The sequence below is a fragment of the Sinocyclocheilus grahami genome, unplaced genomic scaffold (genome assembly GCF_001515645.1).
Source record: "Sinocyclocheilus grahami isolate Dianchi unplaced genomic scaffold, SAMN03320097.WGS_v1.1 scaffold74.1, whole genome shotgun sequence".
Classification (NCBI taxonomy): domain Eukaryota; kingdom Metazoa; phylum Chordata; class Actinopteri; order Cypriniformes; family Cyprinidae; genus Sinocyclocheilus; species Sinocyclocheilus grahami.
In genome coordinates, this window is record NW_015505253.1 from 2597908 (window position 1) to 2625375 (window position 27468).

Sequence of the window (27468 nt, forward strand, 5' to 3'; positions counted from 1 at the left end):
GTTTTCGTTCAGATCAAATCACAACAACGTAGGAAACAGATCCGGCATGACGCAGCTGACACAGAACAGCATACATTGTTTACGTACGACGGGGATACAGGGATACGAACGATGTAGCGTTAAGAAGGTTTCGGGAAACGCACAGTTGATCTCCTTGAGAATGATCTGGAAGAATCAGACCTGAAAGTACTCTCCATACCGGACAAATCATCACAAAATTGAAGTACCACCGCTAAAACAAATGTTTTAAGTAACCCTTTAAAAGAAAAGAAAAAGATACATTAATGTTAATGTCGTTGCAAGCTGTACATACAGTATTAAGAGTAACATCATGAACTTATGGAAAGGATTTCATGCTTGGTTTGCACTAATGTAGAGATATGTGGATGTTGGATAAGGTAGATAATATAGAACGACCACTGCAAACGATTTCTTCGAAATTTTATTTTATGAACTAGATACAAAAGATCATAAATAAAGCTCATAAGTTAGGTGCACCTAAAGGTGGAAATACAGAAACTGTGAAATTAAAAGACTCCTCAACCTGTTACCGAATCTACTTAAATGTATTGCTGTTTTACAATGTTACATTTACTGCCAACATGAATATTATGCTCACTGTATAATTAAATACATTCCGTTAACACATAGAAAGAAAAAAGGAAGAAGGGAACTCCGAAGCTGTACACAGAAACGTCTGCTGGTATTATGTACATCATGAAGAAAAACAATTAAATGTACATACAAAATCCTAGATTATGTACAGTGAAAAAAAGTTTTAAAAAATATATCTATGACTATGAAATTCTCACAATGATCCAATTCAGCAGTTTCAAACATTTGATCAAATTATACACAGGTTTAGCTGTTTGCGTATGATTTATTTAGACGTGGAAATAAATGAAACTGAAAGGAGAGGAAGAAACAAGATTTACAAAGAATCAGTCTTTTACTTTGCTATTTAAAAATGCAAAGATTGGATACAAGGAACATGAGTAACTTAAGACTAAATCTTATCTGGATCTATCTCCTCATTCCCTTTATTTTATTTTATTTTTTTTTCAACAAATAAAGCAATATCATTTTCCATTCAGCAATGCCTCTGAAACTCCCATCTGGCCTTCATAAAACAAACACACACCGTCCAAAAGGTCTGTTAGTTTCGTTTGCAAAGGCTCAAAATCATCTCCCGAGGCAAAAGATCTGTTTGAATATAATGCTCAAATCTGATCCACAGGGAACAATTCCTTCCGGCTGATGATGAGTGGCCATCCTGAAAAGATCCTGAGGTGAAAACCGTCGTAGTCTGTTTGCACTTAGTTGAAACAGTTCTTTCCACTTACAGAAGGAGGACGCTTCTCAAACTTTCTCCTGTCAAAAAACACTGCCTCGCCGCCTAGAACAACAGGGCCAGAAACATCTCATCCAGAGATGTTTTGCCGACATTAAGTCATTTTAATTGTCGGCAAAATGCCAGTTTAAAATCCTTAGACTTGAAGAAAATTCCTTATAGAAGCACAAAGCGGCCCAGAAAAGTGCACTTTAGCTCATTCATTCTGATCTTCATACCGTTCACATTAATTAAAGTGCAAGAGTGATGTGAAATATTCCGTCCCTCGTGATCCATGTTAACCAATGATGCATTGTTTTTTTTCCTCGTCAGATCAGACAGGAACCTTTGTGTCTTGTCTGTGATGCATTCCAGACAATAACTCCTGCACGCTGCTCAGGATCTTCCTCTGATGTGCACTGCATGAGATTCCCATCTTGGCCAGATCCCTTTAAAAGAGGGAGTTTTGGTAAGCTAAAGTCATCTTCAAGCTCGTCAGGATGTGTAATTGAGTGTGTAATGTGTTAAAGTAATGCTCACTCGTGACTCATGGGTAAGACGCTCTCTAAGCTGCAGAATCCTGCTGTGCTGAAGTTTTCTCCGTATTGCTCAAGTCCAATGATTTTCAGCCATTCGTCCACAGAACCCAAAGAGGGGGCGGAGCCTTCAGATGGGGCGTGGCGAAGTGTGGAGGGGTGGGGCCTGAGGATGACAACATCAGAGAATACATTTTAATCCTGAGAAAATGAACTTGTCAGAATTGTATGTGTACTATGTGTGTGTGTGTGCCAAAAAGCATATTTTAGGTTAAGCCTGAAACATGCAACAGTTGAAAAGTTTGGGGTCTGTATGATATTTCATGTTTTTGAACATGCTCACCAAGGGTGCATTTACTTAATTATTAAAAATGTGAAATTTTATTACAATTTAAAATAACTTGTTTCCATGTAATATATTTTAAAATGTAATTTATTTCTGTGATGCGCAGCTGAATTTTCAGCATCATTACTTCAGTGTCACATGACCCTTCAGAAATCATTCTGATATGCTGATTGGCTGCTCAGAAACATTTCTTATTATTTTAATGCTGTTAAAATAACAGTTGTGCTGCTTAGTATTTTTTGTGGAAACCATGATACATTTTTACATTTTTAATGAATTTTAATTAATTAAAGGAACAGCATTTATTTGAAATGCAAATCGGTCCTAATATTATAAATGTCTTTACTGTCACAATTGATCAATTTAATGCATCCTTGCTGAATAAAATTAGTAATTTCTTTTTAAAAAATCAACTAAAATGCATTCTGGAAAAAGCTGGAACACAACGGCAGATGAAGTAAGCATTTTGAAATTTTGCAAACTTTAGGGTTACAGATTACAGCAGTTATAAGTTATAAGCTGCACTTTTTCAGAACCGATCCCGATCCGATACCAAAAATTCTGAGTATCGGCCGATACCGATATCAATCTGATACCAGCGTAACTTTTTTTAATCAGTGTAGAATTTCTATACCTCAATGTGTGTTGAACTGATGATCACTCTTTTGTGTGTTATACACAATCTACTAAATATAGACAACTTTCTTATAAAGAGAAAAATAACAAACAGAAAAAATATATATAATCATAATCTGACAAAAATACTATTATAAACTAGGTTAGTGGATAATTCAGTAGCAAAAGTTACTCTAGAAAAATCATGAGTGCACACTAATTTTATGAAATCTAAACTTTTAGTGAAAAAAAAAACATTTAGTGGGGAACAAATAAAAGTTGGGCTAAATCTGGTCAAATGTTACACATTGCTCTTTGTATGGTTTTAAAATACATTCATGAAAAATGTATATATTTATATATAACTATATAGGGCCTACTATAAAATTTAAAAAGAGACATTGATGCATAGTGTATTAAATCTTTAAATAGTTTATTGAGCATTTTCTTTTAACAGTTTTAAATCTCAATTTCGTGAAGAACAATTCATAGTGCTCTCTACTCCAGTCTTGTGATTTAACACGGTAGAAATGAACACGATTTACAAACAAAACGAAACTGCAGCAAGATAAAGTCCTTTTATGCAAAACAATTTATCTTTATTTACAGATCAAGTTTAATATTAGGAACACTGAATCATCTTGAAGAGAGTTTCATCGTTTTGACTGTCGTAACCGAACGCGACACGCAGTTTGAACGCTGAATGTAGGATGACAGACAGCCGCAGCGGAGAGAAGAGTTTACGTGAACTTGACTTGAATATTCATCTGTACCTCACATTAAACAGAACGGAACGGCTTCAGAAGATTTAGATTTAGATTTAGTCATTTAGCAGACGCTTTTATCCAAAGCGACTAACAATTGGGGGATACATAAAGCGATTCTTCTTAAAGAGGCAAACAGACACAAGAAGTGGTTGTAATACCAAGTTCTTAGACATTGTTCAAATAAGTACAAGCAGAACACTTGGAATATAGTGAACGAAAACTTTATGGTGCTTTATGATGTTTGTGTGGCTTTCGTGGGGCTTAACAATAACACAGAATAGTATACGCAGAATATCGGATTCGGATTGGTCTCGTCTGACCGATATCCCGATCCGGCAGAAAATGCCATACCGATACATATAAGAGCGATACCGATACTGAATATTGGATCGGCGCACCCCTAGTTCACAAGGGAACAAACTTTTTTAAATTAGCATTGACAAACACATATTTTAGGACTTGTACCAAAATATACCCAAAATAGCAATAAAAATGTGAATGGAAATCTCCATGTTCACCTGCTGGCGTCTCCTGCCGTCCTCTTGAGCGTGGCAGGATTGCGTATGAGTTTGTCCAGCATGTTGACGATCTGGCTGAATTTGGGTCTGTCCGCTCGTTCCCTCATCCAGCACTCCAGCATGAGCTGATGCAGAGCCAGCGGACACTCCATGGGCGGCGGCAACCGGTAGCCTTCCTCTATTGCCTTTATCACCTAGGAAACGGGAGAGGAAATGAACGGCTTATCTTGCTGAACTACGGCATTCAGTCCGCTTGTATAACTTGGCATGGCACACAATAGCACGATAAATCTGAGTATTAAAACTTTGCATGCATTTCTGGAAAGCGCACAATGGGAACGCCAGCGCTGAAGGCATGACAAGCACATGTAATTAATTAGATTTTTGGTACAGTGCCACTTACATCCTGGTTGCTCATGTCCCAGTATGGTCGTTCACCATATGACATCACTTCCCACATGACGATGCCGTAACTCCACACGTCACTGGCTGAGGTGAACTTCCTGTATGTGATGGCTTCTGGAGCCGTCCAACGGATTGGAATCTTCCCTCCCTGTGATTGACAGGTTCATGTTATTGACAATAATAACATCTAATTCTAAACAGCATTATAGAACAGAACTAATCTGAATAAGTGACATTCCTAGAAGTCTGATATTCCATATGACAGTATCGGAACCAGTGTTAGTATTGTGAAATTCTGATAATAATTCTGTGATATTGTGTGTGTTTATTTTATATATATATTTAAATTTGTATAATTATTAAATAAATGTTAACTGAAATAAAATTTAAAAATTCAAATTTTTAATTGTTCAAGTACTAAGTACTACTAAAATGACTAAACCTGAAAATACTCTAAAAACTGAATTTTTTTTTAATAGACCTTCAAAAAAACTAATAAAAACAACAAACACATCTAAAATGAAAACAGAGAAAAACTAAAAACATTAATAAATGCTATGATACTATATTAATGATACAAAAACAACACTGAAAACATCACTTTTGGTTAAGAAGCTTGTGTTGTTCCTACATTTATAAACAAAATAACGCCATTATATGCCAAAAAGTTACTTGATTGTATATTTGATAATATGAATGTAGAATTGTGTATGGATAAATGTAAAAACAAACACACTCTTACCCTGGTAGTATACGCTCCTTCTGGCTCGTCTTCAAGCACTCTGGACATCCCAAAATCAGACACTTTACACACCAGGTTGCTGTTCACTAGGATGTTCCGTGCTGCCAGATCTCTGTGAACGTAACTCATGTCAGATAGATATTTCATACCGGATGCCATTCCTCTCAGGATGCCCACCAGCTGAATAACTGTGAAGCGGCCGTCATTCTTCTGAAAGAGAAAGAACACATCAGACCTGAAAAACCACACCCTGACAAGAATCAAAAGCTGATCTAGTCGTGATTGTTCTCGGATGGAGATAAACTTAGCTTTATACTGTGTCCTCTACCAAGAACATGTCATGCATCAGTTTTTTTCACAATGAAAATTAATTGCTGTGGTAAGTGACAAAATCAAAACTAGATCAGTTGCTTGTCCAGAGGAACAGATTTTTATTAGTTAGCATGGGTCAGTTAAAGATGTAAATACACTGTTCTGCAGCCAAAAAGCATTATTTTACATTGATGGCTATTCAAGTAGTGAATTTTAATGTATTGTAACTAGGACTTTAAAGAGTTGAAACGCATTCGGTAAATTTACAGAAACTCCAGAATTTTTGGAAACTTTCAGAAACTTTTAGAAAGTTTCTGTAAATTTACTGGACATTTTCCGGCCCTTTACAACCTTAATTGTAACTAAATTCAAAATAGCTTTATTGACATGACTAAAAATATGATTATTTTTTACGTGACTTAAAAATTTAACAAATTATAACATTTGTTTTATATACAGATATGCATTTAGAATACTTACTATGTGTGTGTGTGTGTGTGTGTGTGTGTGTGTACTTGTTTATGCTACATTGTGGGGACCAAATGTCCCCACAAGGATAGTAAAAAAAGTAGGGTTAGGGTTGGGTTAGGGGATAGAAAATACTGTTTGGTCAGTATAAATGTAATAGAATTCTACGGAAAGACCCACAATTCACAGAAATAAACGTGTGTGTGTGTGTGTGTGTTTGTGACATATGAGGACACAAATTTGTATAATGACACGGGTATGACATAGGTATTACAAGGAGAAGGTGACTTATGAGGACATTACCCCATGTCCCCATTTTTCAAAACGCTTATAAATCATACAGAGTGAGTTTTTTTGAGAAAGTTTCCTGTAAGGGGTAGGTTTAGGGGTAGGGTTGGTGTAGGGCAATAGCACATACAGTTTGTACAGTATAATAACCATTACGCCTATAGAATGTCCCCACAATTCACAAAAACAAACGTGTGTGTGTGTGTGAATGAAATTCACTACTACTTTGAAAATATCTGTCTGTGGATTTTTGTTTATATGGATGTTTTACTATCTGAAATTCACAAATGTATGTAGAATTTAACATACAGATTTAATTTCAGTGTAGAAAGACACTGTAGAGACAGTCAAACACAATCTTACTCTGAGAAACATGTCCAGTGAGCTGTTCTCCATGTACTCCGTAATAATCATAACTGGTTTGCCTGCAATCACAAATAGAGACAAAAAGAGAACAATTAAATTTCTGTAAGTTCCTGTGCGAAAATACAACAAATCTAATCTGAACGACAATGGAGTTTTGAATTATAGCACTTCTTGTGTTACACCCGCTTTAGGAAAAATCACTTTGAATATAGCTGTCTATAAATTTAATACATGTAAATCTATTTAACAAGCAGTGAATCTTTCCCACTGACAGTATTTGAATGCCAGAGATGCACAGGGTATATGCGACACCGTTTACTGAAACTTCTTGTGTATTGCACAAAAGTCAATGTCAACCAGACGTAAACACTGAGCACAGAACATGAATATTAGTTATTCAAAAAGAATCAACACACACAGTCACAGGCCGGCTGATTGACACTTAGCCAATGCTCCTTTCCTTTAGAGGAAGTGCGGTAAATAAAGCTCGACCAGACACATTGTCGGCCATCTTTGTTGGGCTGGCCTTTCTGATGACCTTGAGGCGAGTTTGACTGACAGCTCCTCCAGAGGGCCTGAGGAGCAGGTGACCTCTGACCCCGCCCCCTCACTGTCGGAGTTTCCCAGCCCCGCCCCTCTCCGCCCACCCTATTACAATGCTAATGAAGCGTTTACTGACTTCGCGTGTATGGCTGTGGCGACATGTATGTGTACGTTTGACAATGAACTCTGCGAGACAAGGGTTATAATCTCCATCAAAACATAACACAATACACTATTTATAATAAAAATAAAAAAAACTGTAAAAAAAAATTTCCCCTTGCATTTATAATACAACTACAACAAGTCGTAAAAAGTCAAATAATCACAAAGAAATGCTGTTGAATCATTGATGAGAGACACCGAGAGGCCCCAGTATCCCACACCACCTTATTTACATATTTAGATTCACTTCATACTCATTTACATTATGCAAATGAAGCATTCAACTCCATTAGCTCTGCTTTAACACAAAGCAGGAGACTTATGATGGCTTTATAGTTTTATGGGGACATTTATGAGCTAAAATTAAATTAAACATTGATAGTGCTGGCTTATATCCAACTGTTAGAAATGTCTCCCACCATTTGAATATCCTAAGGAATTATAAATCAATGTTTTGATGTCACCTGCTGCTCAAAACTTACTTTTAGCATATACAGCATACTTTATTTTAATAACATGCATATAAACAAATATATATATGTATATATATATATATATATATATATATATATATATATATATATATATATTAATAAAATGTTCAGTAAATCTTGTTAAATCTTTAAGTAAAAACTTAGCATATATAGCATACTTTATTTTAATACCATGCATATAAACACAAATATATATATGCATTAATGAAATGTTCAGTAAATCAGTAGAAATAACTAAATATACACATATATTTTTAAATAATAAAAAATTATGATATAAAAATTATTTAAAATTAAATTAAACAAAAACTTATAGATATATCTATATATTACATACAGATATATTAAAAAAGAAATATTGTACCAAACTGTATATAAATTAATATATTTAAATGTTATAAATTATATATTGATATATATATATATATATGTTATATATGTATATATGTTATATACATGTAAAATATTATAATAAAATAATAAACTATTATATACTTTACTAGAATATATTTTTATATCATTGTATATATCAATAACATTTGAAATATAAAATATACACAATTAAATATGAAAAAATAACAATTAATACAATTTATATAAATTACTATATATATATTTGAAATATTATATATATATAATTAAATAAAAAATAAATGACAATGATTAAAAAAAAAACAATTAAAAATCTAAATTTGTTATGCCTTTTTAAAGGGGTCATATGATGCTTTTTTAAAGATCATTATTTTGTGTATCTCTCTCTCTTGCTCTCTCTCTCGCGCGCTCGCTCGCACGCACACACATGATGCGCAAAACTCTGCATTTGAACAGTCAATAGCAAATACTTAAACTAATAACAAAACAGTAGCTGATTCAGAAGCGCCAGATTGTCATAGCAAAGTCAGAATGACCTCCTCTCCTAGGTTCACGAAACGGTCGTCCATAAAATGCATTGCTGTTCTGTTGTAAGTGATCTTAAAAATTCCTAAATGCATCTACTTTCGGAAGGCCAAATAACGTGCTTTTGCTTTCGCCTAGAAACACACAGCGTCTCCCTGACATGCTGCTTCAACACTAACTGCGGTTACTGAAACCACGCCTTCTTTCTTTGCGTGAACATTTGGGTGGCATTATGCAGATATTTCCACATAGTGAGGTAGATATGTGGGGGCGTGTTAGAACGAGCCGTTTTAGGGGGGTGTGGCAGAGTCTTAACTTTGATAAAGAATATCTCTTTGGATCTGAGACTTTAGTCTTTGCAACTTCAGGGATCTTATCTATGCACAATCAGCTTGTAACACTCCAAAGAGAAAGGAAAACTTGAAATCGCATCATATGACCCCTTTAAAACATTCAGCTTCTCGCGTTTAAAAATAATCTTTTAATTCATTATCACTCTTATTGATAAAAAAAGTGCAATGACAGTTATAAAAAAAGTGAACAGAAAAATTAAGTAGAAGAAAAGCCAAGACGAATAAGAAACATGCTAAATGTGTAGCGTGTGAAGTCTGACTTTCTCTCTCTCTCACACACACACACACACACACACACACACACACACACTCACACTCACACTCACACTCACACTCACACTCACACTCACACTCACACTCACAGCAGAGGCTGTAGGTTAGAGATATAGGGTGACACTCTAACCCCAAACACATTTAGCTCTGACGACGTGATTAATGAGTCTGCTGTGCTTTTTAGCTCACATTAGCCATCCAGAGTGACCCACTCCATCTGGAGACCACAAGGTTGTGTGTGTGTGTGCATCACATGGCAGTTTTTGTCAAGACACGCTCAGCAAGCAAACACACAGATAAGCTGGACATGCATACATAAACACGACCATTAGCACATCAAAAGAAAAACACGTTCTATCAGCAGCCTGTTTCTTTGTAAGGGGTTTCACAGGATTTGTGAACACTTAATATCCCAACTTCTGACCATAACATTCTGCTGTCTAATTCACAGAAGCATAAACAAGATTTTATTAGCATGAAATTAAGGATTTTGACTCATTGGGGCATTTTATTTGTGTAATAGTTAATTTTTTTAAATTTCTGTGAATTTTTTGAGCTCTGTCCCTGAATTCCACCATGTTTCCAAGCAGGAATTCTGATATGACGTACTCAAAACTAATATTTAAGCCTAAACTAAAAATGACTGAAGAATACAAAGAAAAGCTCTTGATGTCTTTTAATAATGCATCATATTTTCTGAATGAAATTCAATATTTGTTTCTTACTAATTTTGGGTGCCGATTCCAAAAAAGCCATTTTGCTTGAGCACGTCACACTTTCTCACAAAATATGTATTTTGTAATTTTGTAGCATTTTTGCTTTTGACAAGCATTTCTAATATGAAGAAATCTTGTATTAACCCTTAATCAGCAGAAAAACTGCTGACATGATTCCCATCTTCCTCTGAGCCAGATTACTTGATTATTTGTTCAGTTCTCAGCCCATTTTCAAATGTATGAATGATCCTGAATACATAATTTTACGATACTGATTTGATCCTGATTTCTACTTTTCCACTCCTTTGCAGAATGCAAGTTAAATTATACATTTGGAATATTTCATATTTGTAATTAAAACCAAAACCTTTGACATTTGACTGCTTTTATTGTTTTGATAAGTGCATTAAAGCTGATACATATATAAGGAGTTGATTTGCAAAAACAGATCAAACGTTTTTAAAATTTTTATTTATTTTTTTGTCCTGCATTCCAATTAATATCAATCAAACTGCAGTTGGGTTGTTTTGATTAAATAATAATAACTAAAAAAAAATACAGCTAACACAAACCACAATAAAACATGATAACACAATTAAAAACATGATTTAAGAAAAAGACAATTTAAGAGTTATCTGTTTTTGCAAATAAACTCTTCATATATATTTGAAAAATCTTCATTCTTATTCTGTGAAAAAAAAAAAATATATATATAAATAGATATTTTTTAATTCAGCATCATTAAAATAATATATATATATAAATAGATATTTTTTAATTCAGCATCATTAAAATAGGTAATATTAGGTCGCCTTTGCAAATCAGAATTTTTTTCAAGATGCAGGGCTTTGTAATATATCATTATAATTTTACTATAAATATTATAAACTCTTTCAACCTTTTTTAAAAATTCACATATTATATACAGTATATATATATATATGATTGCAGGACACAAATAAAAATGCATGATGTCAGCTTTGACTTACATTTGGTGACCACGCCTTCCAGGTGAATGATATTAGGATGGTCAAACTGGCCAATCACGCTGGCCTCACTCAGGAAGTCCAGCCTCTGCTGCTCGGTAAACCCCGCCTTCAGCGTCTTGATGGCCACACAGATCTCTCGCTTTCCAGGAAGCTTCAGACGGCCGCTGCACACCTCGCCAAACTCACCTACAGAGACAGGAAGTGACTTTCACATGCATCCATCGTCAATAAATGACATTCTGAAGACATAAAAAGGCTGTTAACGTACCGATGCCGATCACCTTCTCGATCTTGATACAGGAGGTATTGATCTCCTTAGCGAACTCCCTGATGGCCTGGTTGGGGTCTTCGTAGGTGAAAGGGTCCACATATATTCTCACCCCTGCCAGCACATTAACGGAAGGTTCGAGAATGGAAAATTTTCATTTTTTGTTCCAGCTGAGGAGTAATGAAAAGTGTTTTCTTACCTGGCTGCAGGTTTTTCTCCTCTGCCTGTTTAGTTTTGCTGTATTTGCTCCTCCTGATATTAAAACATTTGTGACATTTCAGCATTTATACTTTTATTTATCTATCACAGTAGTATTTTACAACTGTTTATACACTATAATAGTACTTTTGAATACTTCAATACTTTTGACTGCTTTTGTTATTTTGATAAGTGCATTAAAGCTGACACATAGAAGTTAAATTCTTCATTCTTATTTTGTTAAAAAAAACTGTGCATGACGAAAAGTATTTATTGATATTTGTGATCTCAGCATCATGAAATTAGGTAGTATTAGACCTTTTATGCAAATCAGCAGAACTTTTTTCAAGATGCAGAGCAGTGTAATACATACATATATGAACAATTTATTATAAACTCTTTTATATTTAAAAATAAATAAATAAAACATTTATTTTGAAAATAAAAAACGTGTCATTTCACATTTTACACATACACACAAGCATAACTTTTTTATATAATCATATTATATTTTAATTGTTCAGAACTTTATAGTTAAAGTTCTATTAATTTTGTTATGTGCTTTAGCCTTTTTTTATTAGTTTTTGTTTTTAAATTTTTCTATTTAGCTTTATTTTTATTGCAGTTGTATTCATTTTAGTGCATCAACTTTTTTCATCTAAAATTTATATTTAATTTTATTGCAGCTTTATTTCAGAAAACTATTTTTATTTGTAGTTTTAGTTTCCGTTAACAATATCAACACTGGTCTGTCATCATGGAAAAAATACTGGATGTTCTGTCACCTCTTGGTGATGATGAAGGTAATGATGAGGATGAGGAGGAGAACAACAACACATCCGGCCACCAACAGCAGCAGCACAGCAGAGCTCATGACTCCTCCAACAACAGGAGCTGCGACTGAGAGACAATTACATTTATTCTCTTATTCATGCAGTGTATTTTTAGAGCATATTGTGCGTCCCAATTCGCGTACTTATGCACTATTCTATGCTGTTTTGTAGTATAAATAGTGTGAGTAGTTCGCTCACACTGAAAATTCTAAAAGAAAAAGGTGCACTTTAAAAACCCGGATGATGCATTTAAATAATCGAAAAAACAAAGTGTGGAATGTTGGAACTTCATGGAACTTCATGCACTCATGGTTTAATTACATAGCGGAGAGGGAGGAGCTATCAGACTCTAAAGCTGAATGACAAAATAACCTTATATAATTCATTCACTTAGTACATAGCGCATAAGTACACAGTGTATAAGTGTACAGTGTATTGTGTGTCATTTGGGACGCAACATGTCATTTTTTTTATATTAGGTATTCTTTATATTTTTTGAGTATATGAAGCTGATTCTAGATCTACACTCTACACTCACCAGTGTTGGTGCTGAACTCAAATGGGGCGCTGAACTCCCCGTATCCAGCGGCGGTGCGAGCGCGCACGTGAAACACGTAGGAGGTCAGCGGAGTCAGGTCTTTAATATCAGCGCTACGAGACGTTGTCTTTACGATGCGATAACTCCTCTCGTTTTGATCCTGAGATTCATAAAGAGAGAGAGACAGAGAGAGGAAGGTAAGAAGTCAAAGGGCACATTAGGGGGCTATGTTAACTCTAATAAAAACCTCACTTCCTGTTTATCCAGACAGCGAATGTCCACAAGGATTGCTGTAGTGTGTACATTCAGTGTGTTTACAACAATAGCTTCTTAAAGGAACAGTGCACCCAAAATGTTATGCCTTTAAAATATGACAAATAAAAGCAAGAACATTCACCTTCTCGTAGTATTTGACCTCATACTCCAGTATGACGCCGTTGGGTTTGTCGGGTTCATCCCAGAACAGAGAGAGCGTGTCGCGTATGATGTCCTTACTCTGAACCATCATGACTGTGGAGGGAGCTGAGGACAGACAGAAAGAGTTCAAATATTTATAAAAGGTTTATGCTTACTAAATTGTACTTTTGTCAGGTTTTCCTGACACATCTGTCTTTCTTTTATCACATCACAGACAAACAGAGAGGGAAAGGATAAACCCGGAGGACAAGGAGAGCTTTTTCTTCTTCTAAACTGTGGATTTGGAGTTAAGACCGCTATTGTCCGTTTGTTTTTTTTCCCCCAAAGCAGTTTTTGTTGAGGGTGAGAAAGTCAAACAGACTCAGAATCAGACACAACAGAGATGTGCGTCGTCTTCTCCGCTTTTCCAAAGACACAACGCACAGAGTCGAAAACACAATAAACAAAAAGAGAAAAACAGCACAAGAAAGTGAAAACGGATCTGGAAGATGGCAAAGATCTTTATGTATTAGCTTCCTCTACCAAAAAGAACAACTCTACATATCAAAACTACAGAAAGCTCAGCATATTTCCACAGAATTCAAACACTGTTTTTAGCAAAGTCCTACACATTGTCTTGTGTATTTTGGCTAATTAGTGGTGTTTGCCAAGTCAAGCATCGCTATTACAATTGCTCATACTTGACATTGAACAAACGTCAAATTCTAAGGCCCCGATGTTTCAGACAACGTAGAGTTTTGGCATCATTTTCGCATGTAAATGGTGTTATAGGTGACTGAAAGCTGAAAAATTGAAGTGTTAAACAAATAAACAAAAAATATTGGGCACAGAAACCACATAGCAACACCCTAAAAACCACCAACAACACGCTGACATCATAGCGGTGAGTTTTAAATGGTCACTCATATTTTCTTCAAAAAATGTAAACAAACTTGCATGAGGATGCTGTCAGCTAGCAAAAATGTTAACTATTAGTTCTGTTTAACATATTTTACCATATCTAGTAGGGCTGCACGATTCAGAGAAAAAAAATCGAATAAAAAAAACACACACGGCCATGAATCAAAATAGTGTTCTGACGCTCTACATGTGTGTGACTGTGCTTGTAATGGAGCAGAAAGGTCATACAGAAGTTCTCCGTAGGTGATTATGTGAGTGAAATTGAACCTCGTGAAATGTTTTCATTGAGGATTAGGTGAGAAATATAGTACGCTACCAGTCAAAAGTTCAGAATAATTGAGACTTTTTTATGATTTTGAAGTCTCTTATGCTCACCAATGCTGCATTTATTTGATCAAAAGTACAGTAAACAGTAATATTGTGAAATATTGTCACAATTTAAATAAATGTTTTCTAATTGAATTTTAAAAAAAAGTTATTCCTGTGATCAAATCTGTATTTTCAGCATCATTACTCCAGTCTTCAGTGTCACATGATCTTCAGAAATCATTCTATTTCAGAATAATTTAGACTTTTTTATGATTTTGAAGTCTCTTATGCTCACCAATGCTGCATTTATTTGATCAAAAGTACAGTAAACAGTAATATTGTGAAATATTGTCACAATTTAAATAAATGTTTTCTAATTGAATTTTAAAATAAAAGTTATTCCTGTGATCAAAGCTGAATTTTCAGCATCATTACTCCAGTCTTCAGTGTCACATGATCTTCAGAAATCATTCTAATATGCTGATCTGCTGCTCAATTAAGATCAGTTATTACAGGTGCTCAATTATCAATAATGGCTCTTATTATTATCAACGTTAAAAACATTTTTGCTGCTTAATATTTTTTCAGGATTCTCTGAACTTTCATAAGAACCTCATTTATTGGAAATAATAATTGTATAAACATTATAAATGTCTTTACTGTCACTTGTGTTCAATTTATTGCATTGCTGAATAAAAGTATTAATCTCTTTTTTTAAATATTTTAAATCTTGATTTCCTGTTGCTAATGATAATAATTAATAATCAGAAATGTTTCTTGAGCAGCAGATCAGCATATTAGAATGTTTTCTAATTGAATTTTAAAATAAAAGTTATTCCTGTGATCAAAGCTGAATTTTCAGCATCATTACTCCAGTCTTCAGTGTCACATGATCTTCAGAAATCATTCTAATATGCTGATCTGCTGCTCAATTAAGATCAGTTATTACAGGTGCTCAATTATCAATAACGGCTCTTATTATTATCAACGTTAAAAACATTTTTGCTGCTTAATATTTTTTCAGGATTCTCTGAACTTTCATAAGAACCTCATTTATTGGAAATAATAATTGTATAAACATTATAAATGTCTTTACTGTCACTTGTGTTCAATTTATTGCATTGCTGAATAAAAGTATTAATCTCTTTTTTAAATCTCGATTTCCTGTTGCTAATGATAATAATTAATAATAAGAAATGTTTCTTGAGCAGCAGATCAGCATAATAGAATGATTTCTGAAGGATCATGTGACACTGAAGACTGGAGTAATGATGCTGAAAATTCAGCTTTGATCACAGAAATAAATTACATTTTAAAATACATATTGCAATAGAAGTTATATTAAATTGTATTAATATTTCACAATATTACAGTTTTTACTGTATTTTTTTTACCAAATAAATGCAGCCCTGGTGAGCATATGAGACTTCTTTCACAAACATTTAAAAAATGTTAATTATTAACTTTTGACTGGTAGCATGCTATATTTCTCATCTAATCCTCAGTGAAAACATTTAGTGAGGATCAGTTTCACTTGCCTTATTATATGCAAACATGATGCTTGATTAAATTTGAGCATGTTTGGACACACACACACACACACACACACACACACACTCACCGGCCTGGTTGGTGGTGAGCGTGACGGACACGGCCTGCTCCAGACTGGGGCTGTGTTTGGACACCCCGTTGACGGCCCAGATCTGGAAGGTGTAGTTGGTGTGCGCCTGCAGCTGGTGAACAGACACCCGCGTGGAGCGCAGACTCAGCCGCTGCGGAGAGTATCGCACATCGTCTCCACACGGCATGCATCTCTGCGTGTCTCGCACACACTGCTTACACACAACGTTGTAGGCGAGATCCCCTCGGCCTCCGGAGGAGAGAGGCGCACTCCATTCCAGCAGCACCGACGTCTCGTTGACATTAGATATCAGATTGTGAGGAGCGGATGGAGGACCTGCGATAAACACAGAGACAAAGAGAGCAAGAACTTTAAGTGCATAACCTTTACATAAAAACAGCCTGCTAATTCTTAACGGAAAATGTGATTATATTTAAATAACAATGTTGCAATGAGGGGAAATTGAATTAAATTTTATGTTAATATTAATTATTTTTATATTATTATTAATAATATTATCTCCTCATTTTATTATGAATTTATATGGGCACAAAACAAAAGGCTAAAATAAGTATATATATTCATATATATATATATATATATATATATATATATATATATATATATATGTTGTGTGTGTGTGTGTTTCATAAAAACAGCCTGCTAATTCTTAACGGAAAATGTGATTATATTTAAATAACAATGTTGCAATGAGGGGAAATTGAATTAAATTTTATGTTAATATTAATTATTTTTATATTATTATTAATAATATTATCTCCTCATTTTATTATGAATTTATATGGGCACAAAACAAAAGGCTAAAATAAGTATATATATATATATATATATATATATATATATATATGATGTGTGTGTGTGAATTTTTATGTTTTATTATATTATAGATAACAGATAACAGATAATAGATAGATAATTATAGTTTATAGGTTATTATAGATTAGTATTATTATATGACATACTATCATAATATATTAAAATAGAAAACAATTTTTAAAATGTAATAATATTTCAAAATATTACTGTATTTTTGATTAAATAAATGCAGACTTGGTGAGCATAAATGACTTGTATATAGAACATATATAATGCAATAAATATTAGAATAAATATTTACAATAAATTACATATATATTTCTCTCTCTCTCTCTCTCTCTCTATATATATATAATTTATTGTAAATCAGAATTATTTAAATTGAAATGATTTGATGGAATGAGCTACAGTTCCACAGTTCTATTTTGTTACTGCTTATTTTGTTTGTGTGTGTTTGTGTACTTATGCAAGTACTGTTTTGTGTATTCTAAAACTTTCCATCCACTCTGAATAGTAGGACGAAGGAAGAGAGACAGAAGAAATGAGAGTAAGTATAAACCTTTTTTTTTTCAGACTATTATTTCATGTCTGGCTTTACAGGGTTAAAATGCTTATTAAATGGAAACTGTTATATAAAAATATTCATATACATTTTGAAGTAAAACCTTGAAAAAGTCACTTAAATACCCATGTAAATCACCACCACAGTGTCCAAAAACCACGGTGCACTCACTTTAAACTGGTGCGAATGTTTGTGTTTAACTCACGTGTGCAAGGCATGGCAGCGGGATCCGTCTCCGATCTGTAATATCCTTTGTCACAATCACAGGAAGTAGCTCCTTCTTTCATGGAGTAACTGTGTAGTGGACATTTACGACAGCCGCCGTCCGAAGAAAGAGACCTGTAGTAGCCCACCTTACACACTACGAGAGAAGAGAACGATTGAGGCCGCCGTTAATTCAGCATAAAACAAGGCATCGGATATGTTACCCAGATAACAAAATACCTGGGGTATGACTCAAACTATTATAAGACATTATTAAACGCCTCAATTATGAAATGATTATAAAGTATACAAGCAGACAAAGAAGGAAACATGAAAACCTGCCAGCTTTCCGTATACAAAACGGTGATGCATTTATGATGGAGAGAGAAGCCAGGAAAGGGAGGTGAAGTCAAGAGACAGCGAGACAGACCAGACGATGATGAATGAGGAATTCTGGGAGTTTTCCCAGCATGCACCAGTCACCTTTAATTCTCCCTTCCATACGTCTCAAGAATCCGCCTCGCACATCTGAGTAAAACAAGTTTTGACATCATAAATAAAGAATGCGCGATGTTTAAATAATCTAGCGTGTCGCGTCCTCCTCCTCCTCCTGCCTGAAAACACTGTTTTTCCTCATCCTTATCACTCATTTACGTGCAAACACAAGTGCGCACGGAAACCTGTCTCTGTGTGTTTGGACGTCTGTATGCGTATGGATGAAAGATGCCTTAGACTCCAGCGCACTACTATAAACTTCTATCAGACTCCAGAGACCAAACAGAAACGATGGGAACGTGGGTTCGAGGTTTAGGTGGTTAGTGTGACCCTGTTATCTCCTGCTGGTAGATGTTGCAACTATAACCAACATATGATGGCAAAAAGCATCTCTGCATTAATAAACCGTAATGCAAACAGTTAAATTACTTCCATAAAAGTCAAATAAAGACACTTCCAACCACCAACTTTATAAAACAACTTTAAGTCATTAATGCAAATGTTTTTTTAATCCCATTTAACCATAATAGATATAATACGTATACAGTGAAATAGGGCTGCACGATTATGACAAAAATCATAATTGTCGATTATTCCCTTGAAATTGTGATTGCGACTATTATTTACGATTATCACAATTTACATTGAATGATGTTTATACCATTGTTTAATGCAACTGCATGCCGTATTTTTATATGAAAACAAACAAACTGAAAACACAAAAAACTTTTAGTATTAAGCCTCAAATGTCAACTATACATCGGATTGGTTTGTTCTTTAAATTATAAAAAAGTAAAAATATGAATTGTATTATAATGTTATACTAAAACCCTTAAGATAACATGTAGAAAGAAAAAAAGCATCTTAAGCACACAGAATAACATAAGTGGACTTTGAACGATTAATTGCCGCTTTGAACGATTACGTAATTGTGCCATCCATAATTGTAACTGCGATTAGAAATCTGATTAATTGTGCAGCCCTACAGTGAAAGTCATTCATGCATTCTTAACCATGCAAAGCCTGACATATGAAATAACAGTCAGAAAAATCTATTTTTTAAATGGATTGGTTTATTACTTAAAAAAATGTTTTTTGAATATTTAAAATATTTTTTATTTAAAAATCTAAATAAAAAATTTGCAAAAGTGTATTTTTGTTGAGTATCATATTTGATAATATACATCAGGATTTTTGGGCTCAGAGTGAAAATATGGAGGAGGTAAAATACCTTAAGTTATGCTTTGTTTTAGACCGAAAACTGAAGAAATATCCATCCAATTTGGTACAGATGCTGATATTTATATGGTCGAAAAGTGATGAAGATGAAATTCTGATATAGCTTGTAATCTAAATCAGTGAGATCTTTATAACAGTATATCTGACTGCTTACATAAAATTACATAAATTAATATAATTTGTCACTCTATATCTCTCAATAATATATATTGGTAAGATGATATTTAAATGCTTAGTTTTATGATCAAAACATATAACGCAATGCAATAGTGATAAACAAATAAACATTCCTCAGTAGCCTGATAGTCATACTTGATGCTCACATTTGAACACGATTTTCCTAAAAAAAAATATGTCTGAGTAATCAAGTAAAGCCAAGTTGCTTCAGCCAAGTATGTGTTCATTTTGAAATATTGCTAACAATTTACGTTATTGCTACAACTACTTAATAAAAATCAGTAAAGGTTTCACAGCAGAAAGACACATGATGCACGAGTTGAAGGTGGATGAACCACACTAAAAGGGGTATTTTACTTGCTAAAAAAAGTCTAAAGTATCAATCAAGATGACAGAAGGCATGTAGTAGATTGTGTGCAACATGATTTTCAGCTATGTTTTTTGTATCAAATATGATACAGTAGGTTTTATAGGGTTAAATGTTGTTGGAAAACTGCTGAGAGTAAAGAAAACCCCCAGAAACTGGAAGGAAAAATAAACCCCACAAGAAGCGCTTTCTGGCATTAGGCTCTTAGATGTTCCTCTGCTAATCCTAAAGAAGCGAACAGACCTCCCGACAGATTATCACCATCGGCCTAGGACTCTAATCTCTGTTTAAGATTGATCCAGAGATGCTGCAGATACCAGAGGAAGAGGAAAGCCGCTCTCATTCACTCTTTGCACTGGACTTAATCTTCACCGAACTGAAAGAGCTTTTCTGTAAGGACAAAAACCCTCCAGACATCCAAACACTGGCTATATGACATGACCCTCTCAGATAAAGAGACAAAGAAAAGTGTCTTCTGGTTTCCAACACGCATTCCAACGTTCCCTGATATCTATACAGGATGAAGAGCAGATATATCAGTCACATTTCTGACCCCTCAAATCAACGTCTTTCCATTAGCGAGACGCTGAGAGATGAATGCATCAGTGGGTGGCCTGATTGCTCCACAAAATCCTCAAACACACACACACACACACACACACACTGACAGGCTGCTTCAAGAGCATCTTGTACTTTTATTAAACAACATCTCTAAAGTCTCGTTCTGTACGTCTCTGTCTTTTCTCTTCTCTCGTTATCTGCTTGAATCTACTGTAATTAAACCTTGTTGTCACTCATTTCTCTGTCATTCTTCATTTGATACTACTCACTCTTTAGGAATGAATATATTAAATGGATGAATCTTGTTTAAGGAATATGAGATGAAAATCATGTCATTATTTGCTTTATGACTTTTTCTTAGGGTTGGTATGATGTTTAATGTTTTTGAAATACATCTCTTCTGCTTACAAAGACTGCATTTATTTGATCAAAACTACAGTAAAAACAGCAATATTCTGAAATATTATTGCAATTTAAAATAACTGGTTTCTATTTCAATATATTTTCAAATGTAATTTATTTCTGTGATCAAAGCTGAATTTTCAGCATCATTACTCCAGTCTTCAGTGTCACATGATCTTCAGAAATCATTCTAAGCTGAAGAAACATTTATTATTATTATCAATGCTGAATATTATCAAGAGATGTGCTGCTTCATATTTTTGTGGAAACCGTAATATGTTTAATTAATATGTTTTCTTTAGGTTTTTTCGATGAATAGAAAGTTCCAAAGAACAGCATTTATTGAAAATAGCAATATTTCGTAACATTTTAAATATATTTAATGTCACTTTTGATCAATTTAATGCATCCTTGCTGAACAAGAGTATTTATTTATATAAAATAATTACTTTTCCCAAACTTCTTTGTTAATCTAAGCTGAATAATAGTATTTTTCTCCCCAAAAAAGCATCATAAAGGTAGTCCATGCAACCTGTGCCCTATATTCCAGGTCTTCTGAAGCCATTCGATAAATTTTTGTGAGGAACGAACAAACCAATAATTAAAAAAAGACATTGATTCCACAAACTGTGTGATATAATGACGAGCAGATAATTTTTAGGTGTCTATGCCTTTAAGAATAACAGAAGTCAATGGGAAGTCTCAATTTAGATAGCTAGATAAATGTGTGTGTGTGTGTGTGTTAATGACAGTTTGCAGAGCACCAGGATTTTTTATCAAAAACATCAAGATCAGTTTCCTCTCCTAAGGGCATGGAAGATCTCTCTAACACACACACACACACACACACACACACACACACACACACACGTGAAAGAAACATCAATTGGCTTCTTGTCTCACGGTCTGGCATCTGTTGTTCTACACGGTTTACTCACTAATTAACAATTACCTCTGACCCCCCTCCAAACGCAGGGACAGCTCCATCAGTGTGATTGATGACAAACATGCGGAGGGCGGCGGATCACATTGACTGATGACTCACTCGCTCCACATGTTGACCTTGACCCCACCCTGAGGCCTACAACACTAACCGATTCGTACAAGCCCCTCTTCACCTTAACAGACTCTATTCTCATTCCCAGAGGAAGTCGTCCATCTCCCGATGCAATAATATAATAAATAATAGCTATATGATAAATAATAAATGTATATAATATAAAATGCCACTGTTTTGGAAATATAAACTTTTCAAATTTACCTAAATTTATTACCAAAGTCACCTGAGCTTGACCTCTCCTCAGCAATACCCAACATGAACACATCATTCACTTCTGCAGTTGAATTATTTATTAATATATGTTATGAAACCACAACGTTGTTGGTATTATTCTGTCAAGGCGTGTTGTTTTAATATAACAGATTTGGCAGGTTTTTGAAGGTATTGATGCAAGACTTCCTGAAATGACCTGAACTTCATGCTGCCCTGAACACGTACACCAACTTCCTCCCTTCAGAGAGAGGAATTTCCCCAAATTTACAGCGCGTTTATCGGGCAAAGGATCGCGCACACCCTTTTGGGCTGCAGGGGTCTTTAAAATCCGTACCCAATTTAATAGCAACTACCATGAAAATAAAAGAATGGAGAGATTAGAAAGATGAGTGTGTGTCTGGCAAGGTCTGCATGTATTGTTATACATGGAAAGTTGCGGCACTGTTTTCAAGTACAGGATGTTTTGGCACAGGAGGATATGCAAATGAGTTCCATACACACATTTGTCAGTTCATATAGTGACACTCACACACAAACACACACACACGCACGCAGAGTTTCCAGGTGAATCTATAAAAACAACTCCATGCAAAACCATTTCTGACACGCACTACAAAAGAAACATCATACACATCACACAAACATGAGTTTACAACATGATGCATCATGGGATGAGTTCACTGTTTTGCTACTGTGACTTACAGGGTTAGGGTGAAAAAATAAGGGTGTGTATTTTTAGTTTGTTAATCTAAACCACTGGAAATGCGGGACGACAGACTGTCTGGAGCTGCAACACCTTCCATTGTGCATGTGTGTGTGTGTATTATGGGAAGTGGGTGAACAGCAGGGAATTGGGTACGTTTCTGTTGGTTTGTTGGGAAAACAAATGCACACACATATGGTACAAACACATACACATGGACATAATGATGTTGTGGCGGTGCGACATGATAAATATGGCAGCACTAACAAGACAAATTCTCTTATTTTGACCTTAAACCTTTGCTACTTTCACTTGACCTTTAGAAATCAGTCACAGACACATGACGGGTTTTCTTAATCAATACTTCTGTGTGTGTTTTCTTTGTGGTTGCCCTCAAAGGTAAAAATGATTCATAAATACATTAAAATCTTTCAGTAATTCAGTAATGTATGTGCATTAGAGCTGGGCATTGAATTGGAAAGTTTGATTCATTTGAGTGAATCAGTTCAAAAGTGTTAATTTCAATAAACTATTTCAAACTCGATTTCAATTAATTTTTATGCTTCACACTTCAAAAATACTAACCAAAGTAGTGGTCGACCGATATATCGCCACGGTCGATATATTGGCCGATATTTGGCATTTTAAATTTTTTCAAATGAACATTTCATTTCACAAACCTTGAGAACTTATTCGAATCCAGCTGTGAGATCTAGTGAAGTGTGCATTTTTATCCAGCATGATCGCGTGTTCTCTGTGTGACAGTCGGTCCGTGTGAATTGAATGCTTTAAACTTTAAACTTGTGATTTCAAACTATGTTGCACTTTATGCATTTGCCCACTGTCATATTCATGTGCTGTATGTAAAATGAGTGTTATTCAATATTTATTTATTTGTGAAAAATACTTTGCTATACTTTAGATGACAAAGTATTTTTCACAAATAAATAAATATTTAATAAAAATATAATTAAAAAGGAAGTAAACACTGTAACCAACAGGGCACTCAGTATTCTGGGAAGTTTGTGTGCATTGGGAATCATATTTTTTCAAATAAAGCAGGGGGGCTGATAGCCTATATAAAGCCGATATAATTAGTTTTTAATTTTAATTAATATTTTAAAAACAAATTATATCGGCTTTATATCAGCTCCCCTGCTTTCCAAGATATCGGCATCGGCTGTCAAAAAAACAATATCGGTCGACCACTAAACCAAAGTTATATATAATTGTGTGTGTGTATATGCATATGTATGTTTGTACATATATACATACATATTAGGGATGTCAACGATTAATCAACGATCAATTAATTGTCGATAAGAGATGCAATCGATTAAAGCTATCAATGGTCAATTAAGTCGTTTAATTTTGGGCTGCGTGCGGCTCATGCTCAAAACATGTGCTGTGAGTGACGGTGACGGTATATAAATGCATCATCATTCATTCATAATTACAAATTAAGCTTTTAATGCGATTTAAACTTTAAAAGTACATTAAAATAGAAACAACACAAAGTTCTTCAACATGGAAAGCAATAGAAATGTAGTAACTAAGTAATTTCCCCAGATAATTCTTTCATATCGGGCTCTGCGCTTTGCAGGACAGATAGGCTATTCATTCCTACAACTTGTTAATTCGTTCCTACAACTTATTAATTTGTGGCCACTGTCCATGTTTAATTAATTTTGTTCCTTAAATAACCCATGATTTAACTAAAATGAGGGAACAAATTAATAAATCGAACGAATTCTTAATTCATGGCCATGAAATCTTTCATTTCCCTTAGATGCGAAAACAGTGATAAAAAGTGAATGACAATAAAATAAACCTGCAAAATTAGAGAGTTAGACGGTGAGGATTTAGGAAAAGAAACAATGATTAAAGCAATGCCTAAATTGCAATGGAAATTCGTGACCAACCGGCAAACCAGAACAAAGGCTATATGGGCTCGAACGGCATCCAAAAGCATGGTCGCGATGTAACATTTTAACCAATTATTCCTCTAATAAACAAAGCTTTTATACTACACTTGTCATAATCAGAGTTTATAATTTGTAAATAAATAATTGCAGGATTCAAAACAGCAATTAAAAGGCGCTGTGACCGACACTGACAATACGTTTTCCCGGAGCATTCAATGGTGTCACTAAACGGTGATGCCACAACTACGAGCATCGTTCACAAGTTTCTGCAGGACCGAACTAGCCTAGACACAGGTTTTCAAGTCCTGGGACAAAATGGGATGCTTTAAGGAAAATGTATAGCCTATGTAAGCAATAGGCCTAAATAAAAATAACAATTTGTTTTCATAAAATTAATTTTTTTTAAAAAGCGAAATATATCTGCCTTAAATAATTAAGCTAACAGTAAAACAGAAGTGCGGCGCGGCGCTCCATAAACAAGTTTTTTTTATGTTTCAGCTGTTCGATCGCACCGGCGCCTTGCGCGCACACACCCCACATATTCTAGCAATTCAAACTTACATCGCAGTCTGTTCATTTTCAAAATAAAATACAGTCAACCAAACATAAAAAAGGTTACACTGGTCAGTTTAAATAGACCGTGATATACCGGTCCATTCTGCTTTTATGCCAAGGACGTTTTGCTCATGTGAAGAGGATGATCTGAGAATGCACAAATGCCGGATTTTTAAAAACAAATAGGCCTACCGGAACGCAAAAATTCTAAATCTGAAATTTTCTGGAACAGGATCAAATTAAGTACTGGTCATAATACTCACATAATGTTTGATGCGAGCAACAGTGTGTTTTGCTGCAGCAGAGCCGATGGAAGCGGTTCACTGACTGCGCAGCACAGCCGCATGCGCCACAGTTACGTTTGGGATCATTTTATTTTAAATGCCATAATGTCAGTTGAAAACATTGCAATTGTGTTTTAAAATACAACAACGAACACCACGAAACCATTTAAAGAGGCGCGTTCAGCGGTCTCCGTGACGGGATAGGAAACAGTCAACAAAGTAAAATGATCTCAAACGAGCTCATAAAGCCGATATAATTAGTTTTTAATTTTAATTAATATTTTAAAAACAAATTATATCGGCTTTATATCAGCTCCCCTGCTTTCCAAGATATCGGCATCGGCTGTCAAAAAAACAATATCGGTCGACCACTAAACCAAAGTTATATATAATTGTGTGTGTGTATATGCATATGTATGTTTGTACATATATACATACATATTAGGGATGTCAACGATTAATCAACGATCAATTAATTGTCGATAAGAGATGCAATCGATTAAAGCTATCAATGGTCAATTAAGTCGTTTAATTTTGGGCTGCGTGCGGCTCATGCTCAAAACATGTGCTGTGAGTGACGGTGACGGTATATAAATGCATCATCATTCATTCATAATTACAAATTAAGCTTTTAATGCGATTTAAACTTTAAAAGTACATTAAAATAGAAACAACACAAAGTTCTTCAACATGGAAAGCAATAGAAATGTAGTAACTAAGTAATTTCCCCAGATAATTCTTTCATATCGGGCTCTGCGCTTTGCAGGACAGATAGGCTATTCATTCCTACAACTTGTTAATTCGTTCCTACAACTTATTAATTTGTGGCCACTGTCCATGTTTAATTAATTTTGTTCCTTAAATAACCCATGATTTAACTAAAATGAGGGAACAAATTAATAAATCGAACAAATTCTTAATTCATGGCCATGAAATCTTTCATTTCCCTTAGATGCGAAAACAGTGATAAAAAGTGAATGACAATAAAATAAACCTGCAAAATTAGAGAGTTAGACGGTGAGGATTTAGGAAAAGAAACAATGATTAAAGCAATGCCTAAATTGCAATGGAAATTCGTGACCAACCGGCAAACCAGAACAAAGGCTATATGGGCTCGAACGGCATCCAAAAGCATGGTCGCGATGTAACATTTTAACCAATTATTCCTCTAATAAACAAAGCTTTTATACTACACTTGTCATAATCAGAGTTTATAATTTGTAAATAAATAATTGCAGGATTCAAAACAGCAATTAAAAGGCGCTGTGACCGACACTGACAATACGTTTTCCCGGAGCATTCAATGGTGTCACTAAACGGTGATGCCACAACTACGAGCATCGTTCACAAGTTTCTGCAGGACCGAACTAGCCTAGACACAGGTTTTCAAGTCCTGGGACAAAATGGGATGCTTTAAGGAAAATGTATAGCCTATGTAAGCAATAGGCCTAAATAAAAATAACAATTTGTTTTCATAAAATTAATTTTTTTTAAAAAGCGAAATATATCTGCCTTAAATAATTAAGCTAACAGTAAAACAGAAGTGCGGCGCGGCGCTCCATAAACAAGTTTTTTTTATGTTTCAGCTGTTCGATCGCACCGGCGCCTTGCGCGCACACACCCCACATATTCTAGCAATTCAAACTTACATCGCAGTCTGTTCATTATCAAAATAAAATA

The 27468-nt window shown here is 34.7% G+C and overlaps 1 protein-coding gene across 1 annotated transcript in view; it reads right to left on the minus strand.

Annotated features, from left to right (window-relative positions):
* Positions 1–449: 449 nt before the first annotated feature.
* The window catches only part of LOC107585743 (ephrin type-A receptor 4-like), a 42288-nt gene continuing 15269 nt past the window's right edge, over positions 450–27468 (minus strand). The window contains exons 4-17 of the mRNA XM_016272898.1: positions 17809–17964; positions 16205–16540; positions 13355–13479; positions 12958–13117; positions 12372–12486; positions 11588–11640; positions 11389–11502; positions 11121–11306; positions 6691–6752; positions 5260–5469; positions 4516–4665; positions 4113–4306; positions 1871–2032; positions 450–1779 (exon numbers count right to left, since the gene is read on the minus strand). Of these exons, the coding sequence (XP_016128384.1) occupies positions 1665–1779; positions 1871–2032; positions 4113–4306; positions 4516–4665; positions 5260–5469; positions 6691–6752; positions 11121–11306; positions 11389–11502; positions 11588–11640; positions 12372–12486; positions 12958–13117; positions 13355–13479; positions 16205–16540; positions 17809–17964 (2138 nt within the window). The 3' untranslated portion in view covers positions 450–1664. The remainder of the gene's footprint in view (positions 1780–1870; positions 2033–4112; positions 4307–4515; positions 4666–5259; positions 5470–6690; positions 6753–11120; positions 11307–11388; positions 11503–11587; positions 11641–12371; positions 12487–12957; positions 13118–13354; positions 13480–16204; positions 16541–17808; positions 17965–27468) is intronic.